The 19936-nt window shown below is 42.3% G+C and overlaps 1 protein-coding gene across 1 annotated transcript in view; it reads right to left on the minus strand.

The window, feature by feature from the left end:
* Window positions 1–19936, minus strand: part of Tango6 (transport and golgi organization 6 homolog) — a 159178-nt gene that overhangs the window by 115237 nt on the left and 24005 nt on the right. Inside the window, exons 8-11 of the mRNA XM_050144150.1 lie at window positions 11782–11894; window positions 9871–10047; window positions 6450–6579; window positions 2447–2638 (exon numbers count right to left, since the gene is read on the minus strand). Of these exons, the coding sequence (XP_050000107.1) occupies window positions 2447–2638; window positions 6450–6579; window positions 9871–10047; window positions 11782–11894 (612 nt within the window). The remainder of the gene's footprint in view (window positions 1–2446; window positions 2639–6449; window positions 6580–9870; window positions 10048–11781; window positions 11895–19936) is intronic.

A 19936-nucleotide genomic window follows, 5' to 3' on the forward strand; every position in this document is an offset into this window, starting at 1 on the left:
ATAGACTCCACTCTGGAGCTAGGGCACTACTGCTGCTGACTCCCATTGTTCCCAGCACTGAGAGTGGACACTAGAAAAATATCCATTATCTAAAAAGAAAAACATTAATCATGCATTTACCTAGGATTTCCAACTGAAATTCAAGAGTATAGGGCTTTTATGATAGCTCTTTGGTTTTTATATGCTTTTCTTATATAAAAAATCTTCATCCTAATCATATCAACTAAACAATTTATAATATATTTTCTTTGTGTGTGCACGCATGTGAGTGTGGGCATATGTGCTTCAAAATAATATCTAATATTTTTACTAGCAGTGAAATTATAAAGGACAGTTTGGTATTTTTTGTTCTGGAACATTTGAACTAACCTGTGCGAAGGGTGAGTTAATAGCCACCTCACCTGCTGCACCAGCCCAACACTATCGCTCCTTAATTGGGAAGGAATGAGGCTAGTGCAGAAGCTCAGTCCATCAGCTTTTAGACCACTCTCCCTTCCACCCAGCACCCTAAGACAGAAACAGACCTGGAAGAGGAAGTCTTCAGAAACCAGATAAACACAAGAGGAACAAATCGTCCTGCCAAGTAACACAGGGTCAGTGAACTAAGGAGCGAAGGGCTTGGACAGAAATCAGGAACACAATTCCCATTAAACAGGCAAGCTCAGTCAGAGCTGACAGGCAGCAGCTAACGTTCTCAGCAGGAGCTCCAGCGAAATGCTGCTTAGCAACAGGGACAGCAGATGACAATGACAACCATACAAAGAGCTGGAGGATCAGATTAAGTGTGACAATCACACCATCTTACAAAGGACTCTTCCCCAGCCAGGCACAGCTAATTATGGTAAGTGGTAAATACGGTCCCTGCGTTGCCTATGCATTATTATTTTTATGTCCTATTTTTAAAAAAAGGGTAGTAAAAATGTCAAAGTCAACATTCAGGAACTGGCCCACACAGGAACACTACCCTGAAACCATTGTTTTGAGAATATCTTAAAACTGCATAGGACACTGTGGAGATGAACTGTGAGTCTGAGGATGTATAAAATTTAAAGTGATCTTATTAACATTTTTTATTTAATTAGTTAGTTGGTTTTTTTGTGTTTTTTTTTGTTTTGTTTTGTTTTTGATACAGAGTTTCTCTGTGCAGTCCTGTGTCTGTTCCTGACTGAACTTGCTCTGTAGACCAGGCTGACCTTGAACTCAGAGAGCCACCAGCCTCTGCCTCGGAGTGCTGGGTTAAAGGTGTGTGCCACCACACCAAGACTAACACTTTTTTTTCCAAATTTGAATTCCAATCATTGTCTACTTGTGTGTGGCATATTCACGCATGTGTGTAAGTAAACATGCCTAAGTGTATGAGGGGTCCAGGGGAGGGTGTCAGGGGTCCTATTCTCTCCCTCTCTACCCTATTCATTTGATATAGAGTCTCTCGCTGAGCCTGAACCTATGCTGGTAGTCTCTTCCCTGAACAGAGCTGGGGTCACAGGCACATGTATGATCATACCCAGCTTTTTACATGGGCAATGGGTATCCAGATACAAGTTCTATGTTTGTACTGTAAGTGCTCGCACCCTCTAAACCAGTGGTTCTCAACACTGTAAGTGCTCGCACCCTCTAAACCAGTGGTTCTCAACACGTGGGCCCCAACCCCTTTGAGGGCAGGGTCAACCAAGCTTTTCAAGGGGTCACCTAGGACCATCAGAAAACACAGATATTTACATTTCAATTAGTAATAGTAGCAAAATTAGAGTTATGAAGTAGCAACAAATGTAATTCTTTGGTTGGGGGTCACCACAATATGAGGAAATGTATTACAGGGCTGTAGCATTAGGACGGTCAAGAACCACTGCTCTGAGCCATCACTCCAGCCCTTCATTTACAACCTTTGGCCCATGTGAAACCTTAAAAAAATTAAGACTTTCAGGCTCCCACTCAGGCATATTAAATCCAAAACCTCTAGAAAGGAACCAGGTAGCAGTCTATTTTATAAAGGCTAGGTGATTTTATTTGCACTCAAAGTTGACTATCACTACAGTAGAAAAATATGTAAAGCAGTTCTAGAAGTTTCGTGTATGTGAGACTCGCATCAGGAGCTTGTCAGGCACAGGGTATAGTATGAAAGACTCAGCTTCAGCTGGACAGGTGTGAGCTTAATTTTAATTAATAGCCTTCATGTTTAGCCAGAACTCCAAGATACGTGGAAAGGGTGCCACCAAGTTCCAATCTAAACAACTGTTTTTGAGACAGGGTCTCAGCACTTAGCCCTGGCTGGCCTGGAACTCACTCTGTAGACAATGCTGGCCTCGAGTTTTACCTGCCTCCGCCTCTGAGTGCTGGGATTAAAGGTGTGCACCACCATGCCTGGCTAAGCAACATTTATTTTTTGAAAAAATGCAAAGAAACCAAAATAACAGCAGGTTGGACCCAGAAAGTGACGGCTACTAACCTGAGATACGTGCGTGAATATCTGCTCAGACATCCTCTCGCACAGGACAGCCAGCAACTGCAGCACCAGCAGCTTCTGCTCCTGCTCTTCTATAAGCAGAGCCTGGTGTTGCTCCAATTCCAGCAGGCTTGTATAACAGGAGGGCGTGGGTTTGAACTCTGCTTCATTCTCCACTACCAGATGAGACAACTCCTAGAAGCAGGGGATGAAAAAAAGAGTGACAGAAAAGCCACTGGCGCTAAGGACTTGGCAAACATGGAGGGATTCGCAGCCAAGGAAGCAATCTGCATTTGTTACACACGCCTGTGGTCTCCGCCACTTGGGAGGCTGAGGGAAAAGGATTGCAGGTTTAAGGCCATCAAGGCTACAGAGGAGTCCAAGACCACCCTGGACAACTCAGTGAGACCTTCAAAACTAAAAAATGAAAAGAACCAGGGGTATAACTTCATGACAGAGTTGTTCTTGTCTAATATATACAAGCACTGGGTTCAAATCCCAGTATTGAGAAAAAGAAAATAAAGAAAACATAAGGTGTAAAGTAATATGCATTTTGTGATACCGTGTATATGAACTTCACGCACACACACAAATACAGAGCACTGGTTTAAGGAAAAAAAATCAATTCATGAAAGGTGTCCTCTGGCCTCCACACAGTGACTCACACACGCTGACATACATACACATCCAAAAACATACACAAATAAATAAGTGTAAAAAAAGAACTTGTTTGATAAACTTTTTATAATATTTTCATGATTTCTATCACTAGCCTTCCATGAACTAAGTCCCCAGATGATATAACTTAGCCAAAGTACTTTCAAAGACCGTTAGATGGCTTTCCTTTAAGAGAAGCCAGAAATAAACGTCTGTTCACAGGGAATTCATTACTGTGGGTTTGGTAAGCTTTCGACTGCCCTTCTCCACTGTGAATTCCCATAGAAAGTGAAAACCTTAAGTTCCTTAACAATTAGTGCTTGCTGGAGTAGCTGACAGCTGAGAGGAACAGTGTTCAACTGTGCCCGGGTAATTTCCCTCCCTGGGGGACATTTTGAAATGTCTGCAGGACATTTTTGGTTGTCATAATTAGAGGTTAATGCAGGCATTTAGTGGATAGAGGTCACAGATACTGCTAAGAATCCTACAAAGAACAAGACAACCACACCAAATAACACATTTATCTAGACCAAGTGTCAGTTTTGACAAGGTGAAGGTTCCCTGGTTCCAAGCAGGGTTTCCCAAATATTTCCACTCACAGCCTCTTTTCCCTGAGGGATTTACTACAACTCCATGTGTGGTTGTGTGTAGAATATGTATACTAGTCAAGCATACAGTGGTAACAAATTATAAAGAAATTTAGAAATTTACTTTAAAACAATTCTTTGTCATACACCTGTTTTTACCATTTATTAAAGATGAACTAATTTTCATACTAATAAGATGGGTTTGCTTGATTAATTTTACATGAAGAATTCAATCTTAAATATTTGATATGGCAAGATGCACAGTATCGCCAATGTTTCTCAGAGTAGATTAACATTTTGATTTTATAAACATCAATACAGCAGGGGCTAGAGAGATGGCTCAGTGGTTAAGAGCACTGCCTGCTCTTCCAAAGGTCCTGAGTTCAATTCCCGGCAACCACATAGTGGCTCACAACCATCTGTAATGAAGTCTGGTGTCCTCTTCTGGTGTATACAATAGACAGACTATTGTATACATAATAAATAAATAAATATTTTTAAAAAACCATCAACACAGCAAACTCAAGTTTGCTTAAATATATAACACAAAATTGGAAAAATCAGTTGAGGGCCATTTCAGAATTTATTTAAAATTCTGATCTAATCCAAGGCCAAAATTCATTTAATGATTATGTACGTGTCTGTGTATGGGTTTGTTCGTGTTAGTGCAGATACCTACCAAAGGTGGCGTTAGATCTTGTAGCACTTGAGCAGTGGAAGAGGCTGACGTGGGTGCTGAGATCCAAACTCAAGCCCTCTGGAAGAGTAGCAAGCACTCAGCCCCTGAGGCTCTCTCCAGCCCCTCAACCAACAATTTCTTACTACTATTATTTTCTTTTTTAGATTTTTCGAGACAGGGTTTCTCTGTAGCTATGGAGACTGTCCTGGAACTTGCTCTGTAGACCACACTGGCCTCAAACTCACAGAGATCCTGGGATTAAAGGCATGTGCCACCACCACCCGACAATCAACAATTTTTAAAATAAAAAAATCCTAACACAATGAAAGTAAAAGAGAAACTAATATTTACCTGCTGAGGAATGAGCATTGGAAAAATATTAAAAGTCTTTGTTTTCCACAGTTAAGCCATTGTTTCTATAAAAGCAGCAAGCGCTGTAATTGATAATACACAGCGACCTCGAACCTGAGTAGCGCTGTCTCAGGCTGTGCTTGTTGGCACTGCGTGCTGACACGATGTTCTGCACTGTGCAAAGGGCATGTGGTCTGTGTTCAGAACCACAGCCTCAGTGACACTGTGTGGTATAAGAGCTGTCAGAAATGCCTGAGCTCACTCCCCACCAGATTTTGAATTAAGTTTTGGTTATTTTGTAGTCAAAAACCTTTTAGTGTTGACAAATGTTTTGTGATCCCCCACCCCCCACATTCACTTATGTGACCTCACCTGGGGTCATGACCTACAGTTTAAGAGGCTTGTGTTAGCTGGATATAGTTTAGCTAGCAGAATACTTGTGTAGCATGCACAAATCCCTAGGTTCCATTCCTAGAACTGTATAAAACAGGCCTGTAATCCTAGCACTCAGGAAGTAGAGACAAGAAGATCAGAAGTTCAAAAAAAAAAAAGAAGATCAGAAGTTCAAGATCATCATTGGCTAGACAGTTTGAGACCATGAGACCCTTCAAAAAACAAATTATCAAAGTGGGGTTTAGCATAAAGTATTTTGATTTGGTAGTGGTGATAGTATTTTGTTTTGTTTTGTTTTTGGAAACAGTGTCATTATGCAACCTGTGCTGGCCTGAAATTCAAAATCCTTTTCATGCCTCCAATTCCAGACTGCTGCTATTACAGATGTGTACGACCACACCTGGCTGGTTTGGACCATTACAGAAAAAAATTCATTTATTTTGTTTTCTTTTATGTGTAAGAGTATTTTGCCTGAATGTATGAACGTGTACTTTGTATGTGTGTCTGGTACCTACAGAGGTAAGAAGGCACTGGATTCCAGAGGGCTGTAGGCTACCCTGTGGGTGCTGGGAATTGAACCCAGGTCCTCTGGAAGAGCAGCCAGTGTTCTGAACCAAAGGACAGCTGGAAACAAAGCACACAAATAAGAGAACCTCTGCTTAGAAAGTAGAGCACGTGGCTGCGATGGAGGGGAGCGTGAACATGGAGGTGAGAGAGCACAGAAAAGAAACAGCCCTATTGCAGGTTCTAGAAACGTCAGCTTCGCATTCCCAGACAGCTTGAGAAAGTGGGAAAAGCAAAGCTGGAGGTCTCCAGCAGACATCAGGCAGGGCTAATGTTATGGGGTACATCTAGAGATTAGGGCCAAAGGAAACACAACAGGCACTCGGCAAGAAACGGAAAAGGTTTCAAGTGGCTACAGAGTGAAATGAGGGAGGCAGAGTGGCTGTCTCCTTTCCAAATACCTGACAGCACAGCAGTCAGAGAGGATAAGGGATTACTCTGCGGCTCTAAGACCTGCTATTAACTTCAAAAGGGTTCTTACTGTCAACACGAGCAAAGCTTAACTCTTTCCTAGATCAACAAGGCTGCTTTGTTCATGTCTAACCTCTCAGTGCAAACTATACAGCAAAGGAGACAGAGCACATTGGTCCCACTGATGTGTCCTTCTCTTGACAACTCCAAAGCTACCAGGAACTGAATTACTCTTTGTCTTCTGTTCATTTGCCCTAAACTGGAAGCAAAATTTTAGGACCTAAAAGTCTGAACGCCTTAAAGAGTCAAAGGCTTTCCTACAGCTGTCCCAGAAGGAAGAAGAGATATGACTGTGAGCACCTACCTTCAAACAAAAGATGAAGAAGTCTCCTGCCAAACCACACTGTTGGCAGTGGGACAGCAAGTCCCCAAGATGTTCAATCTGGCTCTGCTCCGAAGACACCTTCTGGTACAGGGCTTCATCTTCGTCATCACTGCAACACCGGGAAGAGTGTTTCTCATCAGTGTCACCAGACATAGCACTTTCTCTTGAGACCAACATCATTTTCTTTCTAAAAGGTCTGTTTTCTCTTGTGTGGACAGGGGCACATGTGTGACTACAGGGGCACATGTGTGACTGATTACAGAGGCACAGGTGTGACCACAGGGGCACAGGTGTGACTACAGGGGCACAGGTGTGACCACAGGGGCACAGGTGTGACTACAGGGGCACATGTGTGACTACAGGGGCACAGGTGTGACTACAGGGGCACATGTGTGACTGATTACAGGGACACGTGTAGTCAACTACAGGGGCACATGTGCCTTGGCATAAAGTTGCATGTGGAAGTGAGAGGACAATTCCCAGAAATCAGTTCTTTCCTGACACCTTATAGGATCCAGGAATCAACTCAAGTTCAGGCCTGAGCACAAGTGCTCTACCTACTGAGTCTTCAGAAGCTTAGAACCTCACAGTAACCTTGTAAAACAGCACTATTTCCATGTAGATCATCATTAGGTAGACCCTGAAAACATTTTCCTGTATCTCCATGCTGAAGAATGCAAAATATTTATTAATTAGAAGCAGAGGTACAATACTTTGTACCTGAAGGAAGTGGCTTTCAGGATGAACATTGAAAATTTAAAACAAAAAATGTCATGTGTGTCTAAACAAAAAGAGAGAGAGAGAAAGCAAGTGTGGTGGCTCATCCTTATAATCCCAACACTTGGGATGATACAGGATGATTGTTTCAAGTTTGAGGCCAGCCTGGGCTACATAGTAAGTTCAAGAATAGTCTAAGCTATAATAAGTGAACCAACACAACAAAAAAAAAAAGTATAAGCCCAGTGGTGGTGGTGCACGCCTTTAATCCCGACAGTCAGGAGGCAGAAGCAGGTGGTTCTCTGTAAATTCAAGACCAGCCTGGTCCACAAAGTGAGTTTCAGGACAGCTAGGGCTACACAGAAAAAGCCTATCTCAAAAACAAACAGGGGTTGGAGAGATGGCTCAGCAGTTAAGAGCATTAACTGCTCTTCCAGTGAGTTCAATTCCCAGCAACGAATGGTGCCTCACCACTATCTCTAGCAGGGTCTGAGGCCCTCTTTTGGCATAAAAGTGTACATTTAGGTAGAACTCTCATATACATAAAAATAAATAAATTAAGACAAACAAAGTAAAAATCTAGCTCCAAAGTCATATATAAGTGCTCATATAGAGTTGGGGTTTTGTTTTTGTCTGTTTATCTTTTGGGGTTTTTTTGTTTATTTGTTTGTTTTTTGAGACAGGGTTTCTCTGTGTAACAGTCCTACCTATCCTGGAACTCACAGAAATTTGCCTGCCTCCGCCTCCCAAGTGCTGGGATTAAAGGTGTGCACCACCACGCCCAGGGAAACAAACAAAAACAGAAACAGAGTCTCATTATGTAGTCCAGGCCTGGAACTAACTCCATAGACCAGGCTGGCCTCGAACTCACAGAGATCCCCTTACCTCTGCCTCCCGTGTGCTGGGATTAAAGGCGTGCGCGACCACCACCCAGCTAAAATTTCTTTAAAACAACTTCTTATTGGAAACTTCTGCTAGGCTAATGGCAGAGAGAAAGTGAAACAGATCAAGTAGCCTGCCCTACCCTGACAACACACACACACACATATACATACATGCACACACATACACGCACACACATATACACACAGTTTTCAATCTTTTGGAAATTCTGACTGTTTTAAGTGTCAATGGGCATTTTTCTTTTTTAAACCAAGGTGTTCGTGTAACCTTTTTTGTGTGTGTGTGTGTGTTTCAATGCCAAAAGGGCTGTACCCCTAACTGGAACACACCCAGATTTTAAGGAATGGTTACTTCTGGCAGTAGATATTCATTTAATCACTGGTTACTAACTATATTCTCATCAGGAAGTAAAATAATAGTTTCAATGAGAACTGGGTTTTCATATATACGTGTACTAATTAAACATACCAAATACTTTTAAACTCATATTCAATGGGCTCAGTTAATAGACCTGCTAATATTCAATGATTCTCAGGAAGCTTCCATCAGTCTGATAATTCTACTTTAATATTATGTTTTTTCTGTTTTCCTTGCCTATCATATTCAGTGTATGTTTTACATTTTCACCGAGTTAATCATGAATATAAAGTTAAATTTAAGCACTTCTACAAAGAGCCACACTTTGCACATGACCAGAAGGGAGCAGCTGGGTCAGTGACATACTACATATCTCCAGCCAACAGAAGCTTAGGTTGAGAAAGCAGCATCCTCTCCACAGATCATCACAAAGTGGGAACAATGTAAAGTACAGACTTGCAGGGCTGGGAGCACAGCTCAGTTGCCTCGGATGCATGTCAATCTCCAGCACCACGAAAATAAAATACTTAGGAGATGTTGTAGAAACAAACTATCCACTCTACTAAGATGTATTAAGTACTTTTTGTTTGTTTGGTTGTTTGTTTTGTTTTTCCAAACAGGGTTTCTCTGTGTGGTTCTGGCTGTCCTGGAACTAGCTCTATAGATCAGGCTGATCTTAAACTCAGATCCTATCTCTGCCTCCAGAATGCTAGGATTAAAGTCTTGCCCCAACATTGCCCAGCCTAGTAAGTACTTTCCAATCCATTCTTACGAAAATCAAACCTCATTATAAAATTACCAACTTCAGTAATCAAACAATTTCCCTTAGAAATAAGGCTGGAGAGCGGGCAAGAGAGATGGTTCAGCAGGTAAGAGCTCTTCCAGAGGTCCTGGGTTTGATTCCCAACATCCACACAGTGGCTCATAACCATCTGTAACTCAGGTTCCAGGGGATTAGACACCCTCTGCTGCACAAGGCATGTATGTAGACATGCATACAGACAAAACACCATACACATAAAATAAATGGATAAATAATTTTTAACTTAAAAAGAATCACTAAAGGCATACAAAACCATATTGCTTTTTGAGTCAGAAACAGAACTGGATTGCTCTGGTGTTACGGGGGTACATGAGCTGCCCTTTGCTTCGGCTCAATGGCAAACTGAGCTGTAGCTGGGCTTGCTGTGATGTGGAGCTGTGAGGCTCCAGTAAACCGCACCTACTGTTAGCTGGCACCTTGGAATAGCACCCAGAGGGTCATTTAAGGCTCTGGATTTTTAAGGATCATAAATAGCAAGTGCCTTGGCTGCCTGTTTCTGGTTTCCTTTCCAGCAGCGCCCCTTAGTGGTTGCCTCGCAGAACAATGTAATATATAAAATTCTATCAGGTCTGACATCAGAGGGTGGGTGGGTGAGCTCACCTAACGGTCTCTTGGACGGTAATCGCAACGCCACCGTGCATGGCAGCTCTAAACTGACACTGAGGATGGAGGGAGGGCACAGCTCTGTCCAACCCCGAGAATCCCTTCAGGCTGGCAATTGCCTTCTTCCTTTCCAGCTTCACCAGAATCCATAACAAGATCTCTTGGCAAAGCGACCTGGCAGAAAAAGCAGTTATGAATGAACGAGCCTGTCATCGTACTCCATGCAGCTAACAAGAAGCTATTTGGAAAAGGAAAGAAAGACTGTCGGGTTCCCAAATGCTGCCCTGTCACTGGCTGCTGACACGCAGGAGAAGGAAGCGTGGATCCTTCAAATTTCCGAGTACAAACGCCCTGGAAGTCACCCAAGGACAGCCTAACCATTGGCTCTGGAAGCAGCTCTGCTTGCCACACGAGCATCGTGTCATTATTATTTTTTTACTTCAAGTGTGTTCTACTTGTGCTAAGACATTATGAATGAAAGCACGCACTAAAGAAGCATTATTCTCAGGGCAGCAACACCTGGCGACCAAGAAATATCCAAGTACGAAGGGCTAGACAGATACAGGCACCCTCCTTGTCAGTCTTTGAGGAGACTGCAGCAGTGCTAGAGGGTTTTTTAAAGATTTTTACTTTTAGGCTGGGCATGGTTACACATGCCTTTAGTCATAAATACAGGGTGAGTACTTTTCTTCACTATTAGCAAACATGCTAATGATTACTATGAGTTATTGAGCTTACTGTTTGCCAGAACTGTGCTAGGGACTCCAGGATCCACTCTGTTCAAGGAACCCAGTAAAGAAGTACTACTGTTGCATATCAGTTTTGTTTGCTTTCTCTTTTCTCTGTAGTGCTAACGGTCAAATCCCAGGGTCTCACGCATTCCAGGCAGGTGTTTTACCACTGAGGTACATCCTCAGCCTGCCCCAAATCAAAATTGTGTAGACTTCAGGAAGGATGTAACTATAAACTCTTACGATGTGAGGGAAATGCCACAAATAACTGAAAACAGGCAATACAAAATAAATCTTTTCTAAAATTAACTTGTTTCTTTAATCTTATGTGTATGAATATTTTGCCTGCATGTATGTCTGTGCACTATGTTCATGCAATGCTCAGTGGAGGCCAAAAGACAGCATCAGATCCCCAGGAATGGGAATTACAGTTATTAGTCACCTGTGAATCGAAACAGGGTCTTCTACATTAGCAGTCATGGCTCTTACACCAGAGTCATCTCCCCAGTCCCTAAATGAATCAGTTTTGGTTGGTTGGTTGGTTGGTTTTGGTTTCTGAGACAGGATTTCTGTGTAGCTTTGGAGCCTGTCCTGGAACTAGCTCTTATAGAACAGGCTGACCTCAAACTCAGAGATCCTCCTGCCTCTGCCTCCCAAGTGCTGGGATTAAAGGCATGCGTCACCACTGCCGGGCATGAATCAGTTTTAAAGTAACACAGAAAAGTGTTTTCTGGAAGACTGATAAGCCCCTTCCTTTTAGAATGAAAACTCTGCATCTTTAATGCCAAATTCAGGCTAAACTATGATATACTAAATTCACATGCAGACTTTTCAGACTTGTTCTCCAGCACTCCACCAGGAAATTATAATCCATCACCTGTTTCCTCCTTCCCAGAAACAGTAAATACAGCATTTCTTACTGCTCAAACAATGGCATATTTACCCAAGGAAACACCTTTCACGTCTGCTGTATGGAACAGACTACAGAAAATCACCCCCAAAACTACATCCAATTCGCCTTAACCTGTAAAAATCCTTGTTCTTTTCTGTGTAAAATGAGTGAGAGAATCCCCAAACATCTTCCTACCTTTGAAAGAAAATAGCATCCTAATTTAAACTTCACTGTTTATAAACAAATGGGATTCTAATTATAAGCAAATAAATTCTGTTTGCTTACCTTATGTGAGACACACTCTGACTGGTAAAACAGTAGAGAGAAAAGATCACCCCGAGGAGCGGAAGCAGGGCATCCAGCAATACTGGGAGAGGCTCGTTTGCCACTACATACACCTAGACACAAGAACATGATGAGATAAACCACGACCAGCCAGAGCAACAAGAACTCAACACCAGCCTTCCAGAGAACTTAGAGCTTATCTTACACAGAACTTTCTCCTAAGGTGCACAGTTCCAGTGTCCACAGCTGTGCTGAACCTGGCAATAGAACCATGTTGACTGAAAGCAGCAAGATGTGGATTCCAGCACCTTCTCACCGACAGACTGAAAAACAGCCCAAAGTCGGGAATTCACCCATTTCCTGACCCCTTTCCTTCCTAGCTTCTAGTTGCCTCTGTATCTCCTGATGAGTCTACTGTGATCTGTACAGTAACGGTCCTGCGGCTGAAGGCTGATTAACAGTAACTATTATCAAATAGGAAAACTAAAAACCAGTCTGAAGGACAGAACCATGAACTCAGTAGTAGGGTCTGTGCTGGACTAAGTCCTCAGAGCTGAAAGAGAAGGAAAATTGAACAAAACCTAGAGTAGAAACCAAACAGTTCACTGTGGTGCCAAACTGTGATGCTATATGGCAGCTCTATTCTCTCCAAGTCAAGAAATGCTCAAAAGAAATGCTCATGGTAGCTCACATCCAAAAATCCCAGCATTCAGAAGACCAAGGCAAGGGACTTCTGTGAGGGTGAGGCCAGCCAGAGCTATAGTAAGAAACTCTATCTTAATTGCCAGGCAATGGTGGAACAAGCCTTTCATCCCAACACTCAGGAGGCAGAGGCAGGTAGAGGGGGCATTATGGCTTCTGTCTATAATCCCAGCACCACCAAGGCAGAATCAGCAGAATCAGGAAGATCACTAAAAGTTTTAGGCCAGCCTGGTGTACACAGCAAGTTCCAGGTTAACCTGGGCTACATAGCAATCATCTTTAAGTCTTTAAGAGAGAGAAAGAGAGAGTTGGTGTTGGGGAGACGACTCAGTCAGTAGAGCAGTTGTTATGAGAACACAAGCACCCACATAAAAAGCTGAGGCCGGGCGGTGATGGTGCACACCTTTAATCCCAGCACTCGGGAGGCAGAGGCCCATGAATCTCTGTGAGTTCGAGGCCAGCCTGGTCTACAAGAGCTAGTTCCAGAACAGCTAGGACTGTTACACAGAGAAACCCTGTCTCAAAAAACCAAAAAATAAAAAAACTGGGTGTAGCCATATGGTACCTCTAACACTGAGCTAGGAGGCAGAGACAGGAGTATCCCCGGGGCTCACTGACCAGTCAGTCTACCCAACTAGATGAGCCCCAGCTTAGTGAAGACCCTATCTCTCTGGATGACAACCAACACTGATCTCTGGCCTCTGTATGTGTATGCACAGACATGTACACATATACCCATGAGCAGGTACACAGACATATAATGCACAAAAAGTAAATGTAATAATTACTTCAGTATTTTTAAAAAATTACAATAATTTGAAGCTGGACATGGTGGCAAATGCCTGTAACCCTAGTACTTAGGAGACAGAGATGTTTATATAGTATACAGAGTACAGTATAGTCTTGAATATATAGTAAATTCCAGGCCAGCTATGGCTACATATCACACACACGCACATGCACACACACACTGTATATGCATATATAAACTCTCCCTGTTAGTTTTAGCAGCTTTATTTAAAGAACAGGGAAACTGGAAAAGAGTGCTGTGGGTACAAATCAAAGCTATTTCTGAGAGATGAAAGCTTGCAGAGGCCCCGTGCAGAGTGAAAAAAATCCGTTTTTCCAGCAAACCCTGTCCCTTTAGATGAACTCTCATTTTCCACTCCTCATGCCTCCTGACTCCTCTGTGGAGCCTGATAACTAAGGAGCTCGCTTCCTGTGCATGATCTAATTTCCATAAGCTGCAAATGAAGGGCCTTGTAGGGCTATGTTCAGAGGTAATATGCAGGCCTAATTACAGCATCACCGACTACAGGAGGTAAAAGAAGGGATCTCCCAGATAACCCAAGGGCCTATTGTCTGGCTCTGGAGCCTGTGTTCTCAGAGGTAAGTGCTGCAGAGCCCTCCTTCCGCACCAGCATCTTTGATGGCTATATACGGCCAACATACTTTAAATTTTATTTTTTTGCAGTGCAGGAGATTGAACCCAGGCCCTCAAGCATGCTAAACATTCCCTCCCCCATGATTATACCCTGGACTCAAACTTTAACATAGCCTCAACCAAGCAAATTTGTCAGAGGAATGTATTTTTGTTGATCCTAAAACTCTTAAGAAATCAATGATTTTTCTATTTAGAAAAAAACTTGTATAGCTATTTATACAAATATATTATTTAATTTTATACAAAGGCTCAGAAAATATATACTAGGTGCCAGTTAAATGCTAAGCAAGCTTGGTATGCTATGAATACAAGGATGAGCAAAGTCAGCTTTGAAGAAGGTTACATTCCCATGAGGAAGACAGAAAGCAACCACTAGGTAAAGGGAAGGATTATAACAGAAAATAAGAATATAAATATAGCAATATTCTTCAAAGTAGAAAGATTTAGAGACAATGTCCCTTTTGGCTCAAGTTGATAAATGATATATATGTCTTTGATATTTCAAAGAATTCAATGCTTCTGCTTGATATATACATGGTTGTCACATCTTTTCCAACATCAATAGTATTCTTTTATGTACTAAGCCCAAATCTACATCTGTCAGGCTTCCTTGGTGGAAAATACTACTATAGCCTTCTAAAGCTGAGGTTCTTTTCTTTATATATATATATATATTTATTATGTATACAATATTCTGTCTGTGTGTATGTCTGCAGGCCAGAAGAGGGCACCAGACCTCATTACAGATGGTTGTGAGCCACCATGTGGTTGCCGGGAATTGAACTCAGGACCTTTGAAAGAGCAGGCAATGCTCTTAACCACTGAGCCATCTCTCCAGCCCTGAGGTTCTTTTCTTTTCCTCCCTAAGACAGGGTTTCTCTGTAGCTCTGGATCCTGTCCTGGACTCACTCTGTAGACCAGGCTGGCCTTGAACTCACAGTAACGCGCCAGTCTTGCCTTCCAAGTGCTGGGATTAAAGGCGTGCGCCATCACTGCCTGGCTGAAGCTGAGGTTCTTCATTCTGTTAAGCGCTCGTTGAGTAGTCCATGGCCATAGGTTTGATAGAGGTGACTGGGGAATGTGGCTAAGTTGCTAGAATGCTTGCCTGGCATGTGGGAATTCATGGATTTCATCCCCAGCATAGCACAGAAACTTTGTGTGGTAGCACCTTCCTTATTCCCAGCTTGGGGGAGATGGACTCAGGAGCATTAGAAAATTCACAGCAAAAAATTAAAAAAAAAAAAAGCCAGGTATAGTGGTTTTTTCTTTAAGAGTGTTTTCCTGGATGCACGTATATGCACCACAAATGTGCCAGTGCTTGAGGAAGTCAGAAGTGGGTCTTGGTCCCTGAGACTAGAATTGCAGACTGTTGGGAGACATGATGTGGGTGCTGGGAATCAAGCACAGGTCTTCTCCAAGAGCAGCCAGTGTGCTTAACTGCTGAGCCATCTCTCCAGCCCCTCTGTCTCAGCTTTTACACTTATCATACAGGTATTAGCTTGGTTATTTTTTTAATTTAATTATTGTATATACAGTGTTCTGTTTGCATTTTGCCTGCATACCAGAAGACAGCATCAGATCTCATTACAGATGGTTATGAGCCACCATGTGGTTGCTGGGTACTGAACTCCAGGACCTCTGGAAGAACAGTCAGTACTCTTAACTTTTGAGCCATCTCACCAGCCCCTAGGTATTAAGTTTTTGGCATAAGGGCCAATTATGATAGTTCATGTTTTAAATAAAATGCACAGCTACATACAAATGTAAGTTTAATTTATGCTTTTAAAATTGAGACTACAATAAATGAAACTGTTGTCCTAATGTATGGCCTCCTCTTAATAAATCATGATGGGGATACTCAGAACCAGATAGAATTGAGATGAATAAAAAACTGAATAAAACATTGAAATTTGGGACAGGCTGGATCTTGATTTTTACCTGTTAAAGACTAGGCTAGACAAATGCTGCCCTTGCCTGCAAGCACAGAGACCCTTTGACAGTGGCATTCCAGAACTTCTAACGCACTTGCTGAGATTAATTAAGACATGTGAGAAGAAAAAGAACAAGGCTGTTACCTAATATAGCAAGTACTTTGCACTGTGAAAGCTTTCAGAACATATTGCCTAAAACAGTCTTTTTTAAAAAGAGTTTCTTTGAGCCAAAAAGGAACTGACAGTTTTCTGAGCACTTATGTGCTAGCTACAGTATGCTATGAACCTATCAAAAGTTACCTTATTTCACCGGGCATAGCGGCACATGCTTGTCAAACCAGCATAGTACTTGGGAAGCGGAGGGAAAAGGACCAGGAGTTTGAGGCCAGCCTAACTACATGAGACCACATCTCAAAACAGACAAAAAAGTTACCTTTTCATCCCTACAACTCAAAGGGTAAATATGTCAGCTAGAGTCACACAGTTAAGTCCTTCACAATGTCAGAGAAGAACCCACATGTTTGGAGGACCTGGCATGTCCACTACACTGCACCAGACCTGACAACCCAACATCTGCAACCCCCACAGCTTTAAACCACACATCTGTTGGCCCTTGGCTTCAAATTAGTTCAATCACGGCTGGAATCATTTCCCTAGAAAGCCTTAAAACTTCTTCAATTCATACCACATACAAATACTTGGTTTTACACACACACACACACACACACACACACACACACACACACACACGGTGGGGAAATTATTATATTATTTCTGTGAGCGCTGGAAGAAATCACTTGAACTTTGGGGATTTTCTTTCTTATTTTTAAAACACATTTTTTAGATTTATTTTATGTATATGAGTAGTTTTTCTACATATACATTGATCGATATACCAAGTATATGCTGGTACCCACTGAGGTCAGAAGTAGGCATCCAGTCTCCTGGAACTGGAACTACAGACACATGTGAGCCACCATGTGGATGCTGGGAACTGAACCTGGGTTCTCTGTAAGAGCAACCAGTATGCAATTGGAAGGCAGACAGGCAGATCTCTATGAGTTCTAGGTCAGTCTGGTCTATAGAGTTCCAGGATATCCAAGGCTACATAGAGAAACCCTTTCTTGAAAAACTATAAAAAAAAAAAAAAGAGCAATCAGTACTCTTAACCACTGAACCATCTCTCCAGCCTCCTTTCTTTTTTATAAAATGAAAAGTTAATTTATGAAAACTCATAAAATGTACAATATCAAGAGTGGAATCTACTATAAACTGTGAATTAAAGTAATATTGATGTGTCAATATAAACTCATCAATTGTAATAAATGTCTCAAAAAAAGCAAAAAAGAAAAGGGAAGGAGAGATGGGGAGTGGGGAGGAGAAAGAATGGAAGGAGAGACTGAAATAAAAAAAGAAAATCAGATTTCCATATATATGGACTGTGTATTTGTAGTTTCAACCACAGACTGAAACATTAGGGGGTGGGTTGCATATGTACTGAATACATACAGATAGTTCCCTGATGGGGCTGGAGAGATAGCTCAGCAGTTAAGAGCACTGACTGCTCTTCCAAAGGACCCAAGTTAAATGCCCAGCACCCATGTAGTGACCCACAATTGCAATTGTCTGTAACTACAGTTCCAGGGGATCCGACAGGCTACACACAGGCAAAACACCAATGCAGGTAAAGTAAAAATGAATCATTTTTAAAAATAGAGTTGAGCAACCATTTATGTATCATTATAATGTACTAGGTATTGTAAGTATCACAAAGATTTAAAACATGCAGGGAAGGCAGGTATAGAGGCATACTCCTGTAGTCCCAGAACTTGGGAGGTGAAAGCAGGAAGATGAGGAGTTCAAAGCCAGTCTCAGCCACACAGAGAGTTTGAGGCTACCCTGAGCTATAAAGACCCTATCCTAAAAACAAAAACAAGACAAAGAGGAGCTGAGGATGTGGCTCAGGTGGTAGAGTGCTTGTCTAGAATGCACAAAGCCTTGGGATCAAGACCCAGCATGGCTTACACCAGGCACTATGCAGGGCACCTGTAATCCCAGCACTTGAAAGGCAGAGGCAGGAGAGTCAGAAATTCAACGTAATCCTCAGCTGTATACAGAGCTGAAGGCCAGTCTGGGCTACACAAGACTCTATCCCAAACAAACAAACAAACAAACAAACAAAAATTACATAGAAAGATATGCTCAGGTTATCCGCAAATCCTAAACTCTTTTACATGCAACTTAAGCATCTTGAATTTTCAAAACTAGGAATCCTTAAGCTAGACTCCAAAGATTCTAAGAAGCAATTTTAAGTCTGTATTTTTTAAAAATAGGTATTCTAAATTTTTTTCTAAAGGTCCTTCTCATCTAAGTTTCTATTATCCCAACTTTCTCTATAAGACTAATTAAAAATTCAGAAAGAGGAGTCAAATGCCCCCAATCTGACACAGCAACTGTAATTAGAATTCGCTGCATTTGATGGGAAACGACTTGGATAATTAAAGATAGGATCCACCGAATCTGGAAATAGAGATAAAATGGAAATGAGGAAATACAAAATAAATGAATTAACTATCTTCTAGCCTTTCCTACATAGTATTTCTTCTGCTCTTCAGAAGCCTTGGGAAACACTATAGTTAATGCTTCAGAAAAACCCTTTTCCCCTGAGTTGTGGCCAGTCTGCTAAAGAGCAGAACACGTGCGAAGAGCAAAGCACAGTGAGTTTCCTGTACTAACGAGACACCCGGGCCTGTTCACCTCCCAGGCAAAGAAAGCACGAAATCACTTTGCCGGGAGCACAAAAGAATGCAAGCCCTGTGGGTCTGGTCCCCAGAAACTCAGTAGAGAGTGAATTGACAAGTGACTTGAGCTGCCCCTTAGTCCTTTCTGGAGATTCATAATTGCAGGATGAAAGACACAAAGCACACAGAAATGAGAATTCCTCAGAAGAAATACAAGTGAGTATCTAGCACCTACATTGTAGCACAAATAATAAAAACCCAGAGACAGATATTGAGATTCAACCTGAAGATCAGAAAAGCAAAGCAGCCAGCCACTAGGGAGCTCTTGCCTCTATGAAATCTCACTGAGAGTGAGTTCCTGTCTCATTCCGCCTTATATTCCTCTCTAGTGCTGGGATTAAAGGCACCACCATTGCCCGGCCTCTACGGCTAACTAGTATGGCTACTAGGATTAATAGTGTGTGCCACCGCTGCCTGGCCTGTATGGCTGACTAGAGTGCCTGTTTTGCATTCTAGTCTTCAGACAAGTTTTATTTATTAAAATACAAATGGAACGTCACTACACTAGACGGCTACTGAGGGCGCTCCGCCTGGCCCGCCAGAGCTACCACAAAGAGCCTGCTCTCCGCTGTAGAAGGGTGCAAGTGTAGAAAGGTCTTCCCTTACCGGATGTGCCCAGAAAAAAATCAAAACAAAATTAAAAATCAGAGCGTTACGAGCTCAGTCTTTTAAAAATCAAATTTAATGCTTTTAAATGATTTATTATTTGTATCAGTGTTTGCCTGCATGTATATTTTATGTGAGGGTGTTACAGACAGTTGTGAGCTGCCATATGGGTGCTGGTATTGAACCTGGGTCCTCAGGAAGAGCAATGAGTACTCCCAACCCAAGTTAATGCTTTCAGGAGGACACACGCAGGCAATCCCTGACTTTTAAACACAGTGTAAAAGGTCAGTCTGGGGGGACATGCCAGACCCCTTCAGAAAGCCTTAAATAATCATATTCACCACATGTGGTGGCACAGTCTATAATCCCAGCACTTGGAAGGACGGCTGAGGCAGGTGGATGAAGGGCTATCTAATGAGACAAAGGGACACTTGGTCCTGGAAGCTCAGGCACAGAGCTGGGCTAGTACACCTGAGAGCCTGAGTCACGGCCCCAGCAGCACCACCAAACCAAAATGAACTTCATGACAGGAATAATATCTCAAAACACATCAAAAATCAGTAGACATGCAAGGAAGCAAGAAGGAAGAAGCCACAATCAGAGCTGGGCAGTGGTGGCGTATTTGAGGCCAGCCTGGTCTACAGAGTGAGTTCTAGGACAGCTGGGCAACA

Source organism: Alexandromys fortis, unplaced genomic scaffold (assembly GCF_014885135.2).
Source record: "Alexandromys fortis isolate MF-2015 unplaced genomic scaffold, M_Fortis_MF-2015_v1.1 scaffold_1, whole genome shotgun sequence".
Taxonomy (NCBI): domain Eukaryota; kingdom Metazoa; phylum Chordata; class Mammalia; order Rodentia; family Cricetidae; genus Alexandromys; species Alexandromys fortis.